The sequence below is a fragment of the Gallus gallus genome, chromosome 1 (assembly GCF_016699485.2).
Source record: "Gallus gallus isolate bGalGal1 chromosome 1, bGalGal1.mat.broiler.GRCg7b, whole genome shotgun sequence".
In the NCBI taxonomy this organism is placed as follows: Eukaryota; Metazoa; Chordata; class Aves; order Galliformes; family Phasianidae; genus Gallus; species Gallus gallus.
In genome coordinates this window covers 33,101,488-33,124,545 of record NC_052532.1, presented here as the reverse complement: position 1 = coordinate 33,124,545, position 23,058 = coordinate 33,101,488, and the positions used below count along the sequence as shown (strand labels likewise).

Below are 23,058 nucleotides of genomic sequence, written 5' to 3'. Positions count from 1 at the left end.
GACCAGAGGAGCAGCCAGTCTATGCCGGCAGAATCATGGAAGTGAGAGCACGCAGCTCTGCCAAAGAGAACCATTTTACCCTCCATCCGAACCCCATTCCAACAAGACTTCCCAGAAAGGCAGACAAAGATGACTGCATAATAAAAGTATTTGATTTTGAATTTAAGATTTGGTAAAGGTTATTTCTCAAAACGGCTAAATTTCAAAAAATGAAACCTAAAATTTCTGTGCCTTTTGTTTGTTTCCCAACATAAGCATAGGAAAACTCCACGCAGCCTTACCATCATTTGAATACACCTGTGAAACGCTGGGGAATTACACTGGCTTTGCTGAATAGTGTTTGCACATGAAAAATATTTGTAGAATAATATCAACAGTACCTAAACTAATATACAACACGCTCAAATGAGCGCACTGAAACACGCAAATATATATTCGGCATAATTAAACTGAGGAGTGCCAAATGCAGTTTCTTTTATTTTAATTACATTAACTTAAAACTTAAGATGGTGCAACATGTTAAGTCGACCCATTCCACTTCAGTTATAAATGGTCAGCTAATGAGGAGGGGTCTTGGCGCAATAAATTGTTCCCATTCATTAATACGAAGGATTTGTCACAGTCCAACTTCAATTACCTTCAAACTAAGCCTCATCACATCAACTGGCAATTGCTTTCTTACTAGCCAGTAGTGACAAATTCCCCCTGAATCAAAGAAATAATAATGCCCACACGCATGACATTCCTACGTGCTCCACACTCTGCACAAAGAAGGAAAACAATATTGAGAGCACGATGTCTCCCATTTCATTGTCTGCTATCTTTACCTAAAATAGCACAGATTCTTTTTAAAATGACATAAAACAAACCGACAGCTACTAAAGCTTTGACTACTTTTACCACTCTGAATACAGCAGTTCCTCTTCACAAGACATAGGAATATCTGTAATTACGCACACTATATTTTGTTCTCTAATTTCTATTCAGAATTACAAATCAAATTATTTATAATTAAAAATTAACTACACCGCACCCATCCTATTAAAGGAAACAATAATGACAAAACACCATACTCCACTGTAAATATAAAAAATAGAATCACAGAAGCATAGCATCATAGAATCACTCAGGTTGGAAAAGACCTTAAAGATCATCAAGTCCAATCATGACCCAACCATCCTACCCTAACTCTAACAACCCTCCACTAATCATGTCCCTGAACACCACATCCAAATGGTTTTTAAACACATCCAGGGATGGTGACTCAACCACCTCCCTGGGGAGCCTATTCCAGTGCTTAACAACCCTTTCTGTAAAGAAGTGTTTCCTGATATCCAACCTAAACTTATCCTGGCACAACTTGAGGCCACTTCCCCTCATCCTGTCACCTGCCAGCAGTGAGAAGAGCCCAGCCCCGCTCTCGCTGTAAGCACCTTTCAGATATTGGAAGAGAGCAATAAGGTCTCCCCTCAGCCTCCTTCTCCCCAGACTAAACAGCCCCAGTTCCTTCAGTCTCTCCTTGTAGGACAGATTTTCCAAGCCCTTCGCAAGCCTCGTTGCCCTTCTTTGGACCTGCTCCAGCACCTCCGTGTCCTTTCTCCTTGATCACTTATTCACAAAAAAGGACTTCAGTTGAAAAAGCAGACAATAGAGAAAATGAGGCTACAAACAGTTACCTGGCTATCCTATATACATTGGTATAAAAGTAAACTTGGATAGGCTTAGTTTAGCTTGGCAAAGAGTAATAAAAGGCACTAAGTTTGCAAATTTACACCAATGCAAACGTTACTACAGCACTCTAGAGGTCACTGTCCCGTTAGAAAAGGATATTTTAATAAAGAATATTACAACATTGATCAAGCATACGGCCAGCATCATTCTATGAATTTATTGGTACAAATACAGTAATTTACTTTCATATAAATGTAAGGCATCTGTTTTAAGCAGTCACCATTTGTAAAAGCAGCATTATACAAGCTTCCATTAGCACCACAGCTAACCGTAGTCTCAAAGAAGCAAATATATAGAATTCATGTACCATAACAAAGCTCAAGTATACCTGAAGCCTTTAGTCAATTACATTTCCTATTCCGCTACTTTAACATCTGTGAAATGAACTGAAATAAAATGCCTCAAGCACACACTGTCACTATTGTGTTTTGTTTCATGTTTCTGCTGCAGCAACTGCAGCATTCAGTTTTGGCAGGAGAAACGCTGATGAAAAACAGAAATGGGCTCTCAGTGATAGCATGTATTCAAATCAATTTCATCTGGGTACCCTGATTTGCTTCTCTTCGAACAGCCTATAATCTCACAGCAAAATCCAGAAGGACCCTCTGGGCTCAAGCACTCACCCCATCATCGCTTTGCTCCCCCACAACTTGCCACATGTCCGCACTGCCGCTCAGGCAGAACCTCACCTTGAAGTCAACTCACACTGAGGTTCCTTGCACAGGAGAGGCCGGGCAGTGGTAATTTGCAGGGACTCTAAACCCAGCTTTAGGTGTTCCTCAGATCTCAAATGCTTCCCCTCCAGCCCTCCATTCAAACCAAAAGCACCAGCCAGGTGACAGACAGCCAACTTTGGCTTGGCACTCTGCTAACACCACACAAGGGCTGACACACCCTCAGGGAGGTCAACAACCAGGTAACATTCCATTCCCAGATTGGTAATTCTCCACATAAAATACATGCACACAGACTGTAAAAATCTATAACTCATAAATACTAGTTAATATTGGGACTGTTAGAAATGCAATTCTACTGGCTGCTGTTGAGGATGACGAAATGGGAAGCCACCAGTACCCACAGCCCAGTGACAGCTGACCTGACATGTGGCACTTCTGCAAATCATTAGGGACTCTGTGCAAGGTCTCAGACCTAACCGGAGTGGATCAGTCTCCGGTATCAAAATATCACAGAATCATAGAATGGCCTGGGTTGAAAAGAACCACAATGATCATCTATGGGCAGGATCACCAACCACCAGAGCCTGCCCAGAGCCATATCCAGCCTGGCCTTGAATGCCTCCAGGGATGGGGCATCCACAACCTCCTTGGGCAACCTGGTCCAGTGTGTCACCACCCTCTGTGTGAAAAACTTCCTCCTAATATCTAACCTAAACCTCCCCTGTCTCAGTTTAAGACCATTCCCCCTTGTCCTATCACTGTCCACCCTCATAAATAGCCAATTCCCCTCCTGTTTATAGAAAAGAGAAAATGGCACCACACATTACAAACCAGCATTTTTTTTTCTTATTTAATTCTTCTTTTTTCTTCTAAACCAAGAATTACACACCTGCATGAAAATGATTAACATAACAACCAGGCAGGTAATCATTTCAACTATGGATTGATTCCACTTTCAATATATTTTTATGTGAACTTCCAATTGGATAGTTTTGTTACAAAAAATAAAATATTTCCACCATTAACACTCTGAATGACTTCGTGTTTCAATTACACGCAAACTGCTATCTCCAGAGATATCAAACCTGCTGGGAGGTTTGCTGCCCCTTCCCTGCAAGTTTCTGACTTCTCTTTTCTGAAAACAAAAGCATTCAGTACTTTTGGCAATGCTGGTCCGTGCTGGTACTTACATTGTATTGTTTGTGACCCTTTTACTGTGATTGGATGAGAGCAACATATATCATTTATGGTCACTTTCACATCTATTATATGAAAAAAAAGGAGCAATTTTTTCTGTCTGTAATAATTTGCCTCTCTCACTGGAACACTAACCCTACATCCAATAGATTAGCTAAGAGACTCTCCTGCCTAAAGTACTGTCTCAATTCAATGCTATTCTGGCTTGCTTTGCAAAAGTACATTCTGGACCATTACCACACTGCAAAACTATTATCTGGAAAAGGCACACCCACAAAAACTCACACAGTAAATCAGCCTCACGAAAGCACTCAAGTGTACCACATCTGTGCAAAAAAGCACTGTACCTTCCTTCTGTATTTTTATCCTTCTCCTCAGGAGTACAATCCCTACTCAGACCCCTCTCTTTTATAGATGCTCATTCTATCTGTGATTTAAATCAGTGAAATGCTAGTTCTGATCTGACAGCACTGTGTACTCACAGGGAATTATTATATTCAATGATTTAATGTACTTGGATTAGAGCTTGCTCCCATTCTCCTGGCTTGGAGCAAAGTTACTTGCAGGGCCTCTGGAAACGTGCCACCACCTGCAGAAGCAGTTTCGGAGTATGTAAGTTTAGTACTTAAGCCAACCAGACACATACAAGCCTACAAACCACCACTGATCAGGGTCAAGGCAACAGAGGAAGGTTATTTAATAGAGTAGAAAGAGGTAAGCAACAGGCACATCTCAAAGGAATAACACTCAGACTTGCACACCAGCTGCTGGGAGGTTATGGGCCAAGTCCTCCAGCAAGCCATTTCTAAGCACAGGTAGGACAAGAAAGTGACCAGGAACAACCAACACATGTTTAGCACGAGCCTGACCACTGCCGCCTTCTATAATGAGCTTATGGCCAGGTAATGGGAAAGCAGTACATACTGTATGCCTTGACTACAGCAAAGCCTTTGATCCCGTTCTCTTATGGTATAGTATAAGCCCCCTTACAGTCAAATCAGTGAGGTGTGGACCAGCAGACAATAAAGTGAGTTGATGATTGGCTAAACTGTCAGCTCAGAGAATAATTACAAGTAGTATGAAGTCCAGCTGGTGACAAGTTACTAATGTTTCTCTTCAGGGATGGGCAGTGGAGCTAACATCTTTGTAAGACAGCCCAGGTAATAGCGAAAAGCCTACAGACAGATACCAAATTTGGGGTACTGCCCAATACACAGGTAGGTTTTTATTCAGAGGAACACAAACGAGCTGGTAGGAACCTCCTGAGTTTCAACACAAATTCCTGCACTTGTGACAGTGTAGCCCCATGCATCAGCAGAAGCTAGGAGCAAACTGGCCAGAAAGCAGCTCTGATGCAGGGGCCTGATGCACAACAAACAGGAATGCAAGTCAGCAGTGTGCCCTTACCAAAGGCAGCCAACAGTGGGCTGGGCCACTCCAGCAACTGGAGTTGCTGGCCACTCCAGCAACATTCTCACAAGAGTAGCTTCAAGTTCACTAGTGTAAAGCAGACACTGATGTGATGGGGTGAGGCCAGAGGTCTACCAAGACCATTAGGAGGGGTGATGAACAGGTGGAACAGGAGATGATGTGAGAGCTGCACTTGTTCAGCCTGAAGAAGACTAGGCTAAGAGGAGAGCTTGTTAATGCCTACAGCTCTCTGATGGGAGGCTGTGGAGAACGTGAACTTGGTTGCAATCACTGCTCATACACATAACTCCAGGACGGCATATGCATAAGACAAAGCAAGGAAAACTGAAAACAATAACTCTCCTTTCAAACCATTTCTAAAAATAACTCCTACATAGGTTTCTCAATCTAATTTTTCTGCCACAGAATCTTAGCAATCACACTAAAATAGTATTAGTTCTCCAACAAACTGAATATTTTATTTCAGTAAACCACTTCCACTATCATAAAACCTTCCATCCAAAAGCAGCAGCAGTTACAGTTTTTCAGCTTTGTTTGGAATTTGTGATTTATGTGAATTGTCAAACAGCCCTATTTAAATGAAAAAAACCTAATAATAATCAAATGAAATACTACTCGCTTTTAAAGTTCATGGTACCTTTATTTAGCAGTTAAAGACAAGAAGTTACAAACAGATGGTCAGCCTCTACTCACATACAAAACTGTTTTCACCTGAGACACAAACAAAACTCATCTGCTTTTACTCTGTATTATTATCTACTAATAGAGGAAATAATTAGTTCACATTTCTAACAGGGACTATAGTTGAAGATACCAAACTAATTTTTGCTGGACTTGACGGTACTCAAGGATGGTGCCATTCCTAATTACAGGAGCTCAGTGCTGAGGAAAAATAGTAGCACCAGCTGAACCTACTTTAAATTTTCTTGACCAATTCAAGATATGATACTGCAGATTTTATTTTCTTATATATTAAAAAGATAACAAGATGATCATTTCCAGCTACAGTGCAACCATAGTATTTGCCCTGATGTTAAAAGTGCTATTTCACTTGACTGGAGTCATTACGCCCCTGGTCTATAAACCTTCTGAAATTGGCTGCAGATACTGCAAGCTGACAGTTCAGAATCCTGAAGGTTAGTCATCAATAATGCCAGGAGAGGTGCCAGTTAATTGCTTCCGAGCTGATACCTCTGGAGGTACTTCACTCGACATGAATGTAGAGGTTAGGATAACGCAGTGCAAATATTTCATATCAAGAGTTTTCATTTGACAATCAAAACATTACACCTCAGTTGGAAAACCATCACATATAAATCAATAGAGAAAAATCACAATGAGTAGCATTCAACAATCCCTTACTGAAAAGCCATGATACAGGCAGAAAAAAGAAGACTTGATACAGAACAAACACAGCCAGTTAGCAACAAATTTTCAAGTTACACTTCTCTCCTGCACAGTAAAGTAGAATCAGGATGCATTTTTGTATTATGTATTTCTACAATTTATACTTATGTATCTATATACAGCCTATGGACATCCTGACATAGCCTGCATCAAGCACTGACACATTTCTGAGGGATCCATAAAGTACAACACAACTGATAATAAATCACTGGAAATTTCATTACATACTTGTGTCACAATGATCATCAAACCACATAAAAACCTGCTTTGGAGCTGCAGATTTTAATTCTGCCTTCAGCCTGTCAATCCAAACAGACTGGAGTAGGATGCTCCTGAGGCACTGGTGCAAGCACTAGGTGCAGTCACCTAGTCAGACTGTAAGCCTCTGACAGTAACAGCTCTTTGCTGAATGTTGTTTCTTTTCACCAGGTGCCAGGCAGTTTGGGCATGAGCTGGACCTTGAGTTGTCGAGAATTTCTGCTACAGGTCTCCTGTATCATTTTCAGGAAGCCATGGGAGGGAGACAGGGATTCAATGAAAGATCAAGACATACAAATTTATGTATCTAAACTCCCACTGCACTGGAGAGTTTAAGGAGAGGCTTTAAGAATTAAGCAGCATTAATCTGACCCACTAGCAGGGGCTCTCTGCAGGTATCTGAGCCTGAATCTCCATACCTGAGACTACTACATGGAGACAGAAGACCTATGTCCTTCTGGACCAGTAGCTGGAACTCAAGATAAAAGACACTAATGTAGCCATCCACTTGACACTTGGACTAGATGATCTTGTAGATCCTTTGCAACTTTGTGATTCTATGATTCTGTGAATTTATTTCAAGTGCCATAGGTGTGTTGGTAATGGACTAAAACAATCCCCTGGCTATCTGCTCCATCAGTCATATTTCCAGAATGACTGCAGAGTGAACTGATCCTGCAAGATCGATGAAGATACCCAAAGTTCAGCACCTTAATCTTGCTCTGAAGCCTACCAAGAGAAGTTTACAGATAGACTGAGGTACAGAAAATACTGTTCATTTTTTTCATTCATTCAATTATAAAGTGTTACATGATAGAGAAATCAGGTCTATAATCATACTGTCAGCCATTCTCAAAAATACAGTATTTCTTATCAAAGACTGAGATGATGACATGAAGTTTAGAATTAAGTCTTAAAAACAGAACTGTTTGTATAGACAACACTCCTCTAGAAATGCAGCAGTACAACTGTTAAAGGAATTCTGAAAAAATATTACTGTACATGGATCAACATTGAATAAAAACACTGCAAAATTAATAGATTCCAAACATGAAGCTAACAGACATGGCAACTGGTAAAGCTCAGGAACTACAGATGAACGGAAGGAAATAGCCTTGCCTGTTTCAAGTGATCAGCTCAGCTACTGGCAATCAAAGAGTACTACAGAATAATCTTCAGCCACACACACAAAATACATGGTCAAGTGAAAGCTGCTCAATTTTGACAATAAGCATTTTACAAATCAGTTGAATAGTATTTGGAAGGCTCATTTGAAGTAACGTAAGTGAATACCCATTAAAGCAAACAAAAAACTAAGGTCTTTACACCTTTCTGAAACATTACTGAGAAAACCTGAAAACTGATCAACCTGGAAAGCTTACCATAGGTTAGGTTCCCAATAAACTACAGCTTCAGAATTACTTAACTCATTTTAATAGAAAAATATGGCGGAAAGCTCCACATTTTGTTACTCCTACAGGAAATGGTCTACATACAAAGATTTGTTCTTTGCCAGTTCCATTTGGCTCTTGTCTCTTTACTGCAAGAGCAACATGAACACAGAGCTCTCAAAAAAAATCAATCAATGCTAGGAATACATCCAGGGACTCAAGTGACCAAACCACATGGCATTTCAGCATACCATTCTCTTAGCTTAGGTACGTACTACACTGTTTAACCGTAACTATTTCAGAAAGTTTGTTAAGGAACAAACCAATTCTTAATGTTTGAATATTAGCTTTTTTTTTTTTTAACTGCTCCTTACAGTTTTAATAGGAACCCTGAAGATCTCTTCAATGTTAAAAGCTAATTAACTGTTTTGCATCTTTTTAGCATGCATTTACATTTTGCAGCATGTCCTCACATGTGGTTTCATACAGTTACCCACAAGGCAGGCTTCAATATCAGCCCTATGATACGTTCAATACCAGCACTTCCCCCTAAAACCAGAGTGATTCAACCCAGAGAATGGAGCTCTATGTGGCTCTCCATGCAGACAGGACTGCACTCCAAGGATGAGCCACGTGAACAAAACCTATGTTCACAGCACACAGACAGCCTCTCAGAAAGTGAAAAGCCCATTTCTTTGCCCAGCTAGCCCACATCACTTCTACTGCAATTAACCAATTCTAACAAACGTTTGTTTTATCCAGAAGCTGCACAAACGGAGATGATTTAATTTCTCCTCAAAGAATTTAATAAGGCTGCTTGTCTGCAAGTAGTTACTTATGAGAGAAGGAAAATAAGTTTGCACAATTGGATTCTATTATTTTTCCTAGATACAGACGATCAATTGACAGTACTATTTCAGTATGCCAAAGGCATACACAACTCAATAAATAGTTAAACAGAAGAAATTCTGCTCTGATTCAAACACAGGTCTGGGAGACAACCAGTACAGACAGGATATCAAACGCTACCTTTCAGGAGTCCCCAGAGAGCACTTAAATGCACCAAAGAACTCAGAGCTAACAACACACAACTTCAACTCCTCTGAACAGCCACGTAAGGCTGATGTAGCTGAACATTATTGCTTTTCCAGACCTACACTTCCAACTCAGCCCAGCAGCAAACACCCTAAAACACACAGCCGCCACCACATGCATCACCACAGGAGCGCTCAGCAGGAGGCCAAGCCCACCCTGCCCCACATTCAGTGCTGCCCCTTCCCTTTTCTCACCACAAGTGTCTCCAACTGCGCAGAGCTGGATCAGAAATGTTTTTGCTGTGTTTTTTCAAGCTCAGTTCACTTCTACAACTATTAGAAACAAATCAACCAACCCACGTCGGCCTACAGACTACATGCCTGCTCGTAAAGCCGAGACGGTTGGGCTGCATCTGTGTGAACAACACAGTTAAACAACAGTGAAACAAATCTGGGCTTCAGACTGAGTAGAACTTCGTGGGTATGCTTATGTTCCCCCTTTCAGTTGCGTTATTTCTGCTAAATACAAATATTTTCCATTATATTTCTAACACTTCTTGCCCAGTGAAGACATCTACCCAGCTTAGATGTCGCTTACTGCAGTGTTATCAATCAGCAATAAGAACAGAAAGTATCCTTTTTAGCACACAAAACTATTTTCATTTTTGCGATAAGACAAAACTCTTACTCCAGTTAAAAGGATCCAGGTAAGGGTGTGCTGTTTAACAATCAGAGAGGAAGCACTTCCTTTAAATCTTTAAGGCCGACAGCACAAGCTTGGCCAAAGGGAGTGCTGACCAATTCCCACACACCTGCGCTGGACACTGAGCCCCAGCCACTCACAGGTAAAAGTAAAGGCCTGTGTGTGCCACACAATTCACCCAGTCAGAAATTAAGTGTTATAATGCTCTCACAGGGAGCAAAGTTTAGAACTCAACATATTAAAAACAAGGGAATAATAGCCAAGCACTGCTGTTGCCTGGCAGAAATGTCAGATTACTCAAGATAACACGGGCACAACCGATGCTGGTACTACAGACTGCTTCATCCTCTGTAATTTCAAACTCCAAGGATGCTGTTTAATTCACAAGTGCCCTGAGAGCTTCTATCACATCACAGGCTGATGTCTTCTTCCTTAACTGGGAAATGGAAATACACTGTGAAAATAGGAATGCAATTTTTCAGCAGTGTCGTTACTTGTACACATGAAATATTAATTTGGTGCATGATAGACACAGCCACTATAATCACACTTTGGTACCACTGTAGAGCCTTCACGCTGAGCATACTTCTGCAGTCAGGGCCAATCTGAGGAAGCACCATGAAGGATTTATACACCTAACCAACATGAAAAAATGAGAACACCCAGTAACAAACGGATGTGGGTCTGAAATTAAGTAGTAATTGGTATTTTCTGCACTCCTAAGAAGTAAGATTGGCCCATTACTAAATCCCCAAATATCGCCAGCAGCACAATTTCAAACCCAGGGATTGCTTCAGGAGCTCTCATTTTACAACGCTGTGAGTGGCATCACAGAGGAAAACAAACAGTTCTACTCACGTGAGTTTTTTATCACACAAAGATGAGGTGTGGATTGCTCAGGGGCCAAAGACACATCTCATTATTTCTTAGTTATAAACAAAGGGATAAATGGGGAGAAGAAAGTTTGCCATGTGATCATCACAAACCCCACAGACTGCACCAGACAGCCAGCTGCCCTGCTCCTACTGGCATCCCTAAAATCAGATGAAGCCCCTCAGTTGTGTCACCTACCCTACCTACCGCCTGCTCCAAGAACCATCTAATACTGTTTTGGCCTCTCTGTACCTAGCAAACAAATATGGAATTAGTTCTTAAGAACAAAAGCATTAGAAGCACCATTACAAAGTGAGAAAGAAAACCCTATTTAATTAAAGAGACGTGTGTCTGATTGCACCACCTTCTAAGTGTAGCACTGACTAAAAAAGGACTTGTTGAAGTGAATCTTTTGAGCAGCAAGTATAATTGAGAACTATACTACTACTTCCATCAGCAGCAAAACTATCAGCTAAATGCATTTCTCAGGATTTTAACAGTGTTAATATCAAAGCAAAGTTAAATAAAGTAGGCATACATGATTTTACAAAGGGTTGACAACAACAAACAGCTGTGAGGAAAGCTTTAGATCCCCTCAGAAACCAATAGGATTCACCTGCATAAAGTAGTGATTCAATCTAACAACTGCAGCAGAGCTCACAACTTACTCTGGCTGAGGAACTTCTCAGTAGTCCCATCACAGTACAGTAACTTCACAAAGTTACACAGAAGTTTTAGGAAGTTGCACAGAAGCTGCAAAGTAAGCTCGTAAGTTATACTGGAGGTGGTGGTGATGAGAACAGTGTTGTAAGAGTGAAAAATAAGGTGAGATTATAAAGTAGCAAAAATATATTTCAAAAATCCTATGCTTAAGCATAGTTCAAAAAGCTGGTGCTGCTCCCAGACACTCAGAAGAACATACCACTCCTCTGATGACTCCAGCCAAATCCAATCACAATTAGAACAAATGCATGTAATTAAAATACCTGTCTAGCAGCTGCTGTTTGAGAGTTAAGAAGAGTACTTGCTTCCTTCAGAACCAGGGGGAGGAAAAAAAGGCTTCCAGCAGCAAGGAAATAAGATCATTTCCTGCAGCTGTGTCACGCATCCTGCTCAGCCCCTGCTGCTGCTCACCCCAGAACTCTCTCAGACCACAGCCTACAGCAGGAGTCCTCTCCAGAAACACCTTTCGCTGCTGATCCAGAAGCACAACTATCCAAACTCTCGACAACTGTGAACAACTTCATCCAGAGTGCTTCAGTAGCAAAGTGAGCTATACGAATTGCGGTGGAAATGTAAAAGGGAACACAGAAGTCGTATTTGCGTGGGATTATGGCAAACATGCTCAGCACAAACCAAGCACTGCACATAGAGAGGTTATTCAAACCTTCAGCGTGGCAAACGCAATGCAGCATCGTTAGAAACACTGACTTAAGAACTGCGTTGCCCATCCCCTTCATGGATCCTGAAGAGACTGAACACGACCACTGCTGAAAGTTTGTTCAGATGCCAAACAGCCCACCTGGAGTCACACAGTACCACAGGAGAGCAGAGAAGCAGCACCCCAACCTCCTCCAGAACACAAAGATTTACTTCTCTTCTACCGACTGCAGCCACTTCTTGCTCTTGCATGACTTACACACACCATTTCTCACAACACACCAGCACTCCTACCCAACCTGCAGTCACAGGTAACACACCGCTGCAGGTGCCTCCATGCCTTTCAAAGCAAGCACAAGTCACTTCAGTTCACCTGCTCAAAGCGCACAATGCTTTATATGACATTAAATATGCTTAATTGCAACTAATGCTGTAGTACACGCATAATTACTTTCTTCCAAACTGACAACCTTCTTCGTATTTCCCAGGTACTCCTCTGGTTCTGCAGCTTAATCTGAGTTAATACATCAGTACTTTTTCCCTTCCGCTGTCGTGCAGAAGAAACATTACTCAAAACAACAAGTAGTGATGGGGAAGAAGTTAAACTAAACTACTTTAACACACACCAGAGAAACACAGTTATGAACTTTAGCTACAGGAAAATCAGAAATATTGTCTCTAACTCGAAGCTCCCGGGGCAGCGGGCACAGCCCCCAGCTGCCAGAGGTCGAGGAGCGTTTGGACATTGATCTCAGACACGGGGTTTGAATTTTGGGTAGCACTGTGTGGCACCGGGCCAGCAGTTGGAGCCGACGGTCCCTGCGGGCCCCTTCCGGTACGGGATAGTCTGTGATTCTGCAATTAACATTACCGAACTCCAGGGTAGCGTTCAGAGCAAAGTAAGACGTGAAAAAGTACACAGTCCTACTAACACAAGTTTATGAATGGAATTTTTGAAGAGGGAGAAGAAATCTACTTCAACTTCTGTCTGCCAGGCATGCTGAGGTTCAGCCGGAGCGCCAGCCGCCGTCACAAGGCACAGCAGCCCGCGGCGGGACGCAGAGCCGCGGCACCCCGGCGGGGCCGTGCCGGAGCGGGGCCGCCTCTCCCCGCTCACGCAGTCTCCGCGGGCGACAGCACCGTGTCGGCAGCTCTCACCAGACGGCACCAAGCCGGAGCCAAACTTTAGCTGCCTTACCACCGCCGGGGAGCTCTGTGGGCTCGGCGCCGTCAGGGGCGCGCCGCCCGCAGGACCCGAGCCATCCCGGCCGAGCCACGGCCGCAGCCCCGCTCCGCGGTACGGGGAACGCCGCCTCCCCCGGTCCGCTCGCCCCGCCGCCCTCACCGGGCTCCCGCCGGGCCCCGCACCGAGGGAGGTCCCTCCGAAGCGGCGCCGCGGCCCGGCCGCTCCTCACCTCTTTGACGGGAGGAAATTTTTTCCTGCACTCCAGGCTCAGGCCCCGCAGGTCTCCCTGCATGTTTTCCAGCAGTTTCTTCACGGCTTCGGGGCTGCTGGTGCCGGACATGGCGGCGCCGGGCCGGGCGCTGTTCCGACGGGGCAGGGGCAGCGCCTCCGGCTCCGCGGCCCCGGCCGACACGTCCGCGTCCGACACCGGAACCCGTCAGCCGCGGCCCCTTCCCTCCCTCCCCGCCGCCCGCCCTCCCCGGGTCGCCGCCACCGCCCCCCCGCTCCCACAATGCCGGGCGCCGCGCGTCAGCCGCACGGCCGGGGGCGGGCGGAGCGACCGCGGGGAGCTTGCGGGGCCGCCCGGCCTCCTCCGGCCGGGAGGGCCTTCCTCGGGCCTGCGGCTGCTGTGCGGGTTGCGGAGCCCGGCGCCGGAGTTGCCGGTAGTGAGGACAGACGGTGCTGAAGGGCCCTGGCTTTGGGCTGCTGCCTGCCTTTTAGGTGCGGGAGGGGTGCGTGGAGTGTGGTTTGACTGCTCCCTGGGTAACGTCAGGCGGTGCCACGCAGGCTGAGCGCTGTCCTGGGCTGCTCTCTGCAGGACGCCATCCCCGCCGCTGACGTCTCCCGGAGGTGTTGGCCCCTGCCGCAGTAACCATTCGCTGTGCTCCTGTTGCTGTGCGTCTCTCCTCACAGTGCCCGCCGACCGAGATTAAAACTTTTTTTTTTTTTTTTTCACTTCCCGTAGTCTGTCGTTTTTGTCTTGAGAACTTGGAAAAAAAGTAAAAATCGAGTTTCTTCGGACCTTCGTATGTTTTATTCAGAGAATGTTCTAAGATTGGCATAAATGATGGGGTTGAGTGCGCCCTCAGCAAGTGGGCAGGCGACGCTGAGCTGAGTGGTGCAGTTGATAGCGGCAGGAGGAAGGGATCCATCCAGAGGGACCTGGGCAAACTCGAAAGGTGGGCCCGGGTGAATGTGATGAGGTTCAGCAAGGCCAAGTGCAAGGTGTTGCGTTTGGGCGCAGTCCCAGGTATGAGTACAGACTGGGTGAAGAACTTGAGAGCAGCCCTGCAGAGAAGGACTCGGGGGTCCTCAGGGATAAAAAACCAGACATGAGCCAGCAGCGTGCACTTGCAGCCCAGAAGGCCAAGAGCATCTTGGGTTGCACCAGAAGAGGGATGGCCAGCAGGGCCAGGGAGGGGATTGTCCTCATCTACTCTGCCCTGGTGAGGCCACATCCGGAGTACTGCAACCAGGCCTGGGGCTCCCAGCACAGGAAGGATGAGAAGCTGTTGGAGGAGGTCCAGAGGAGGGCCATGAGGATGATAGAAGGGCTGGAGCACTTCTGCAAAGACAGGCTGAAAGAGCTGGGCTTGTTCAGTCTGGAGAAGAGAAGGCTACAAGAAGATCTCGTAGATTGAAAGATTGAGGCCCTCCAATCTTTTAGGAGAGATTAAAAACAGGAGGGAAATTGGCTCTTGAAACGGGGTAGATCGTGATAGGACAAGGGGAAATAGTTTAAAAGGGGAGATTTGGGGGAAGTTTTTCACAGAGAGAGTGGTGAGGTGCTGGCATAGAATGCCCAGAGAGACTGTAGTTGTCCCATCCCTGGACATGTTCAAGGCCAAGCTGAATGTGGCACTGGGCAGCCTGATCTAGTGTTTGATCCAGCAATTGGTGACCTTGCCTGTAGAGGGGGGTTGGAACTAGATGATCCTTCAGGTCCCTTCCAACACAAGCCATTCTATGATTCTATGGAGATTGCTTTTCATCTTTTGTGTGTGTCTTTTAATGTCAGAAGAAAAATAGTCGTGGATCTGAGCACCCTTACCATTTGTTTTTGCTCACTCCCTGTAACACACACTGTACATCATGTGGCATGCAGGTTGCCCGTGGCACAGCATTGCTACTTTTAGTCAGCGCCCTTATCTGTCAACATAAGCCCTTAGGTTTGCTTTAAGAAGCGAGAAGTGAAGGATTGCTTTATAAATAACTTATTCTAATGTCTTTATTTTTACATTGTTTTCAAACCACTGGCTGTTAACTTGGCAGTGCTGGATAAATGGATGTGACCTTTTAAAAAGGAAGGAAATGTTAGCACAGTTAAATCGGGTGGTCAGAGTTGCTGCATCCTCAGGTGAGGAGGTCGGGATGTCACCTGTTCAGTGAAGACAAACCTGGACTCTACAACGTTTTTGGGGGTTTCAAAATGCATTTTTTTGATGTATTCTCAAGGACTTGGATTTTTATGTTTAAATACAGAGAAAAAAAAAAAGTTTTCTTCTGTAGTGCTATTTATATGCTTAACCAGTAGGCATTTTGCTAAGGATTTTCAGAAGCAATTGCATTTTGGCCTTCAGTCTCAGTGGCAACTGGCAGGCCAATCCAAATACTTCAGTGAGAAACCTGGAGGAATTGCTGGGAGATTGAAGAAGTCAATTATGGCAATTGCTGAATGTGTGTAGGTATTTTTTTTGGGTAAGCATCGATTGTTCACTTCCTTTTTGTTGTTTGGACTTTTCCACATGTCTGTTCTATGTGATCTGCTGGGCACAGGTAGCTGTGGGCATACTGGTAAGTACCTGCCTCAAGTAAAAGAACTGCTCTTCTTTGTGCAGCGAGGCTCAGGAAACAGTCTTATAAGACTGCCTTACTCACAAAAAGGAACTAAGTATTTTGGGTAGGATTTGTTTGATTGTGACCTCTTGAGTTAAAGCTGTTCTTTTTATCCCTGTAGTCGAAGTGATGCCCTGCCACCCTATTTCCTTGTGAACAACTGTGAGACAGGTAGAAAGAGTTGAGAGGAATCTCATTTCAAGGAAACAAGTTAGTATGTCATAGATTGCAGGTGCACAGTTATTTCCTGCAGGCCTTGTTTTGCCTAACAAAACAAGTACTGCAAACATCCAGGTTAGGTGGGAGACTGCTTTTAAATTGTGAATGCCCGTTCAACAACTTACATGAAAGATAGATGACATTTTCTTTGATCAAAACCACAGCAGTTGATTTTCCATTCTCCCTCACAGAGAAATGCCTTACTTCTGAAGGAAGCTGTTTCTGGCTGACGTTTCACCCTTTTCACTGGTCAGTGCTTGGAGTTGCAGGCCAGGAAAGAGAGGACCATATGTTACAACTTTCACAAGCAAAAAAGATTAACATACTTGATTGTTAAAGTAATTTTCTCATTACGTCGTAGAATTTGGAGTTTATTGGTCTGTTGAGATCCATGACAGATTTTTACTGTAGCTCTCTAGTTGTCTGTTATGTTGCATGCTATTTAGCTTTTAGTTGTCTGCTGCCCTCTCTGCAAATTAACAGCACTTTCTTCTAACTATGTCAAACAATAATTGGACATGCAGTTGTAATAGCCCAATTCATAGTGCTGGAATATAGAATGATTCATAAAAAATACTATGATAACATATTCTGGGAAATTCTTACTGCTTCCTAAATTGAGATTATTATGACTTTTTAATATCACGCTTGCTACTTATACATTGTGACACTTCTGAATCAAGTGGAGCACTTGTGAATTTATGGAGACCTGCTGTAATTCAGGAAATTGAGCATAGAATGACTAAAATAAGCAACACATCTATTAATAAAAGAGTTTATTTCAGGCTAAGTGCGTTCTCCTGCGTATCTTCTGTGAGGGCCATTGTGTGCTTGACATTCAAATCTCAGTAACTTAGGTTAAAATGTGTTCTACTTGCGCTCTTTCACTTTTTATCATTGACATTTGTCATATGTATCATTTCACCTACTGCTTTGACACTGTCTGCTCAGTGTAGCCAGCCAAGTACAGAAAGATTGCTCATGGGTTTGAAGGTGAATCATGTAAGTGTCTGTAGAATTGTAACCTCCTTCGGACCTGCTGAATACCAAACCTGGGAGCTGTACGGTTCCTGAATCTCAGACACATCTCCTTAGCATAAGATGATTTTTATTTTGTTGTATGCTTTCTGTGAGAACAGAAGATTTATTACTTAAGTTGAAGCAGAGTGGTTAAACTAAACTAGTCAGGAATCTCGAGTGATGCTTAATCAGGTGTGAGGGTGACTTACAGTAGTAGCATATCTTTGCAATTGAGACTATTGCACATACTTCTAACCACAGGTAAAAATGCTTGCCTATCTTGATATGTTTTAAATGCCTTAATTTCATTTCCAGTCACTTTTGAATCAGAAAGTGGAGCAGATGTGTGGACAACTCTAAGGGCGCATTTTTGACTAGCACATTGAAAATGCTTGTTAGCTTTCAGGCAAAGTTGGTGTTGTACTGTAATTATTATCTTGTTGCTTGTTTTGTTATTAAATTATATGTTGCGATGGGCAGTGGATGATTGAAATCATTCCCTGTAGCTCTATTGCCCTAATTACCAACAGAAATGCTCATGAGACCTCTTGTGATTCATTCAATTACCTCTCAGAACCACTGTTCATATTCATTCCAAGTGACATGCATCAGGCCTTTTGATTTGATTAAGGATGGAATAGCACTCAGCTGTATTAATTTCAGGTGTCTACTCCTAGTTACAATCCATCTTGGTAGATGTATACAGATTCAGAATACAGGAACAGAGTTAACGTGCCTGTCGCATGATGTAATGATATGGAATACTGATAAAACCAGGACAGTTACCACAGCATACAGAGGGAAAACCTGGATGTCTCTGTGGCATTAAAAGTGGCCTCATGCTGATGGATAGAACTGTAGTCTTTCCTCTGGGTTTATTTTACCCATACTCCTGTATACTTCCATAACTACTACAAATCTATACATACTACTAAGCAATCTTCAGGATATTGAATGTCATCAATTGTGTAGCCTGGTAGAGGTCTTTATATACACACCTAGTGCTCTTGGTACAGTAGAGTTAAGAGTTAAGGTGAAGAAAATTTTGCCTCATAGTAGATCGAACACAGATACTGATATCAAAAAGCAAATTTAGATTATAAATTAAAGTGAATGAACACATTGTGAATGAACACATCTTGTACATTTAGGCTGTGTTCGTTTTTGCACAGATACGAGCATGTATTTATAGATTAGTAGAAGTTTTGTTTGAACGTTTGTATGTTAACACATTTTATTTTGCTTAGTCAACTAACAGAGCAATGCCAGTTGTCTGCCAGTGACTTGTCCTCTTCATCATCTGCCAACTATCAGCAATTATGTTACATTGCCTTTAAGAACGTTAACAAAAATGTTAAGTAGGCATGCCCAGAATTGTAGACCTATGACATGCATTAGATAATTAGATGATTAGATTCCCTATTAGGTTGCAGCACCGTCACTTCAGGTCCTATACACAAATCTCAGCTGGAGGCGTAGATGTTTTCATGCCTCCTGTGTCGCCAGCCAGCAAAGCTGTTTTTTAACTTTTCTTGATTGAACGTTGTCCAAAGTGATTCTCAAAGCTTGTGTTGTTGGTTTTTTGGTGGTTGTGGTTTTTGTTTGGGTTTTTTGTTTTGTTTTGTTTTGTTTTGCATTGCCCTTTTGAGCACTGGTAATTCAATCCGGCTGAACCTGTTAAAATCTTTTCTGAGAAAGAACTGCTGTCCAGTGCTTGAATTAATTTATTGCTGTCTTAGAGCTCGCAGTGTGACAGCAGACAAACAGCTATCTGATAGTCAGAAAATCTTTGAGCAGCTCCCATACCCTTCGCACTGACAACTGAGGATGAGTCAGAATAGATTAAATAACATTTCCATCTCACACAGGAGATATGTGGCTGGCCTGGGAAATAAACCTACTCCGTGCACTAAACTGAGCCCGTCCCTACCATATTTATGTTGTATCTGAACTGCTATCTATTCAGGTAGCCCCTGTGAGTTTTCCATAGCAGACAATGTAACGTGGTGTCTTCTCATGTTTCTTCATAAAGTTCAGCGATGTTGCACTTCTAATCAGCATTCACCACAATTTGCGCGTCCGTTGTCAGGAATTTCAGTGCAGATATGAAGGCATAGATCTCCTGGAGCAAAAATAATCGTGGTTACAGCAGTGCTATTTGATCCAAGGCCTCTTGCACGGGACGGGGGTTCAGCTGCGCTCCCTGGCAGTCTCCCAAGTATCTCATTCTGGCTGCGGGTCGCGTAACATAAACATGTCAGAAATAACACGTTGTGCTGCGGTCTGTTTACATTGCTGCTCTCACATCAGTTTTCCAAAAGTCTCCCTACATCTTTTTAATCATTTCCTTTTTATCTCCTTTTCAGGTTGTATGTACAAGAAGTATAGGAACGTTTCCAGATGCCTTGTAGCCTACAGGCGATCTACTAATCACAAAGCAACACCTGAGAGCAGAAGAGTGTTCCCCTATGTAACAATAATTTTTGGAGGCTGCTCTAGAAGAGATGAAAAGCCACTGTTTCCCCAGGCTTCGGTGAATCCTTAAAGAAAATCTTTCCAGATTGCAGCCCTGGGGCTGCAGGGTGATGCTGTTCCTGAAGGAAGGTTTTCATCTACTGATGAAAGGACACAACACTGAATGGAGTGTTGTGTCCTTTGTGTTAGGGGTGTCATCTGTGTGTGTAGCTATTGTTGCAGCAGAACCTACAAATACAGAATATGTGTCTATGCAAATAGATGTACTCCCCTAGGTGGTATGGAGGCCAGCACTCTACATGGTCATTCTGCTGCTGGTATGGCCCACAGGACCCAGTGTGGCCCTATGCTGCTGAGTGGCCCTATGCTCCAGCACAACTCTTCTCAAAGCTGATTACAGTGTGACCACTTGGGTAGTTTACAGGCAGTTCTTTCTGTAAACATGCAGGGTCAGAGATTCCTCATGGAAGAGATCTTGATGAAGAGGTTTTGGTATAGAGGCGTTGATTTACCTTTTCAGTTGTGCTCATCTTTGTTGCTTTAGGAAGAGTGTAGGCCTCTTAAAACAGTCCTTTCTACACGTTTCCCTGGAAGGACTTTGCCCTTTGTGTAAATATTTGTGTAGCTGCCTGTGTGGTTGTGTTCATAAGCAGCATTTGAAAGAAATTTTGTGCCTCAAGTTGTGTCAAAGCAGATGAACAGAATGAACATACTTCTCAGGGTGTTGGAAGACATCCAAAGAAATCCAGTCATGAAAAGCCAAATGCTTTCCTTGGTAGTAAAATACATACACACACCAATTCCACGTGTGAATATGTATTCCAAATAAAGCAGGGTTATCTCATAGGAGGCTTCTGTCCTGGGTCATGTGCAAACAGAAATGTTTGTATTCAAATATGTGTACCTATGCCAAGTTCATAATAATTGCTTAACATACACTGAGTATCAACAAATTCCTCACAAAATGGCTGTGCTCCTGATCAGCTCGGCCACACTTTGGCGTGCAGGATACAGGTATTTGGTGGGCTTGGATGTCATATGGGGTGAGAGGCAAGGTCAGAGGGAGCCAGGCCCAGCCCTGCTAACAGACTTACAGTGGCATCTCAGAGAATTTAACATCCAATTTTTTTTCCCCTTCAACACATTGGGGGCTTTCATTTGTTAACCTGTTCTTCAAAATTATCCTGTGCTTGGACACATAAACTGTGGTTTTCTGGTAATGGCTGAGGAGTCACATCACGTAGCATGGCTCTTCTGTTACTAATTAAAAAAAAAAATCCTCCTAATGTGATAGAATCACTTGTAGGTTGTTTTCTTTCTAATGGTTTCAGTAAGAAGTTAAATCCATTACTTTTGTTTTCTTTCCCTATTCGGTTGCCTGTTAGTGACTTCTGCTGTACTTGCTTTTTTTATTCATGGGATGCTGCCTTTTTTTAGAATGTATTTGAAACACCATGCCTTCACCTATTAGTATTCTACAGCTACTTTCTCATTACATTCATTTTCCTTTTTTCTGCTGTATTTTGTGCTGTGTAGGCCTTTCCATATTCCTGCCTCTGTCTTAGCTGTGATTCATTGTTTTTCTATACATTCACAGTTCTGCACCATTCCTTCACTTAGCAGGGGGTCGGACTTGATGAGCTCCAGAGGTCCCTTCCAATCCCAGTGATTCTCTGATCATTTTTTTGCTTCCTTTGGATTGCTCGATATGTTTGTTCATGAATGGAGTATGTAAATTTAAATTTTAACTCTGCTTTGTTCCCTTTTTAGCTGTACATTTGTTCATACAACTTCTGGGGAAGACTTTATGTGTTACATTAGGTTGTTATTCCTATGTGAGCTTCTTATTTCAAGGAAGGAATATCACATTAGTCAAATTCTAATAATTGGCCAAATGCCACTGGGAAAACTGAGATATTATAATCTATCACACTTGATATTAAGGGAGTAATTTGCATCATAAAAACGAGGTCTCTAAATGATACTTTCAGATGAGCGTGATGTCAACCAAACAGAAATCAGAAGATTGCAGAGAGAAGATGCTTCCTACATCTGTGTAGTTCCCACGGTGCGTAGTTCTAAACATTTATTTATCTCCTAATCAACCTATTTAAAAAAATATCGCAGAAGTGTCTGAGGTTACATTTCCTGAAGACAACTTCTAGGGTGGCATTTCTGATACCAGAAATCAACGTATGTCTGATCCCCTCAGATTGTATAAAAGCAAGTTAACTGAAACAATTCAGAATCAAGGTTTTATGAATAAACGCCTTTTGTCTCCATCCCATCTGTTGACTGTTGTTATAAGCGTTGGAAATCCAAATATTACTATTACACTTCATCAAAACATTTCCATTGACTCTGTTGTTGTCCAGAAGAGAACTGGGTTAGTTTGAAGCATGAGGTTCTTTTTTTCCAGTGGAGAATCTGAGGAATAAAATGTATTGAGTCTATCAATGATTTATAGTGAACAACCGAAGCATTTGCATGGCGTCAGTAGCCAGGAACTTAATGATGGCACAAATTTTCTTAAAAGGAGAGATGTGAAAATCAAAGTGCCATTACTGACAATCCCAGCAGAGCCCTGAAAGGTGTGTCTCAGTGTTTCTGCCTACAAATGTTTGTGCATGAGTGTATTTGCGTTTGAGTTGCTGCTTTATGAACATCTGAGAGATGAAAGCTTGTGTGGACCCATAGTCATATCATATCATATCATAGAAACATAGAATGGCCTGGGTTGAAAAGGACCACAATGATCATCGAGTTTCAACCCCCCTGCTATGTGCAGGGTCGCCAACCACCAGACCAGGCTGCCCAGAGCCACATCCAGCCTGGCCTTGAGTGCCTCCAGGGATGGGGCATCCACAGCCTCCTTGGGCAACCTGTTCCAGTGCGTCACCACCCTCTGTGTGAAAAATTTCCACCTAATATCTAGCCTAAACCTCCCTTGTCTCAGTTTAAAACCATCCCCCCTTTATCCTCTCATAAACAGTCATATCCCCTCCTGCTTATACGCTCCCTTCAAATACTGGAAGGCCACAATGAGGTCTCCCCAGGACTTTCCCTTCTCCAAGCTGAACAATCCCAGTTCCCTCAACCTTTCCTCATAGGAGAGGTGCTGCAGCCCTCTGATCACCTTAGTGGCCCTCCTCTGGACCCTCTCCAAGAGCTCCACATCTTTCTTGTGCTGGGGGCCCCAGGCCTGGACTGAGTACTCCAGATGGGGCCTCACAAGAGCTGA

General features: G+C 43.2%; 1 protein-coding gene and 1 long non-coding RNA gene across 6 annotated transcripts in view; one reads left to right on the top strand and one right to left on the bottom strand.

The window, feature by feature from the left end:
• The window catches only part of MON2 (MON2 homolog, regulator of endosome-to-Golgi trafficking), a 78,016-nt gene extending 64,319 nt beyond the window's left edge, over positions 1 to 13,697 (bottom strand). For 4 of the 5 annotated variants that reach the window (XR_005857370.2, XM_015281478.4, XM_015281484.4 and 1 more), the window contains exon 1: positions 13,498 to 13,696. Coding sequence is in view for 4 of the 5 variants with exons in the window: in XM_015281478.4 (XP_015136964.1) it covers positions 13,498 to 13,608 (111 nt within the window). In the remaining variant the exon portion in view is untranslated. Of the gene's footprint in view, positions 1 to 13,497 lie in introns of all 5 variants that reach the window. The other variant, NM_001199605.3, reaches the window with a different exon arrangement.
• A 119-nt stretch (positions 13,698 to 13,816) lies between these two features.
• Positions 13,817 to 14,288, top strand: LOC101750768. The gene is made up of 2 exons (XR_006939809.1): positions 13,817 to 13,988; positions 14,086 to 14,288. It is a non-coding gene; the product is annotated as an uncharacterized LOC101750768 (long non-coding RNA).
• Positions 14,289 to 23,058: the final 8,770 nt, after the last annotated feature.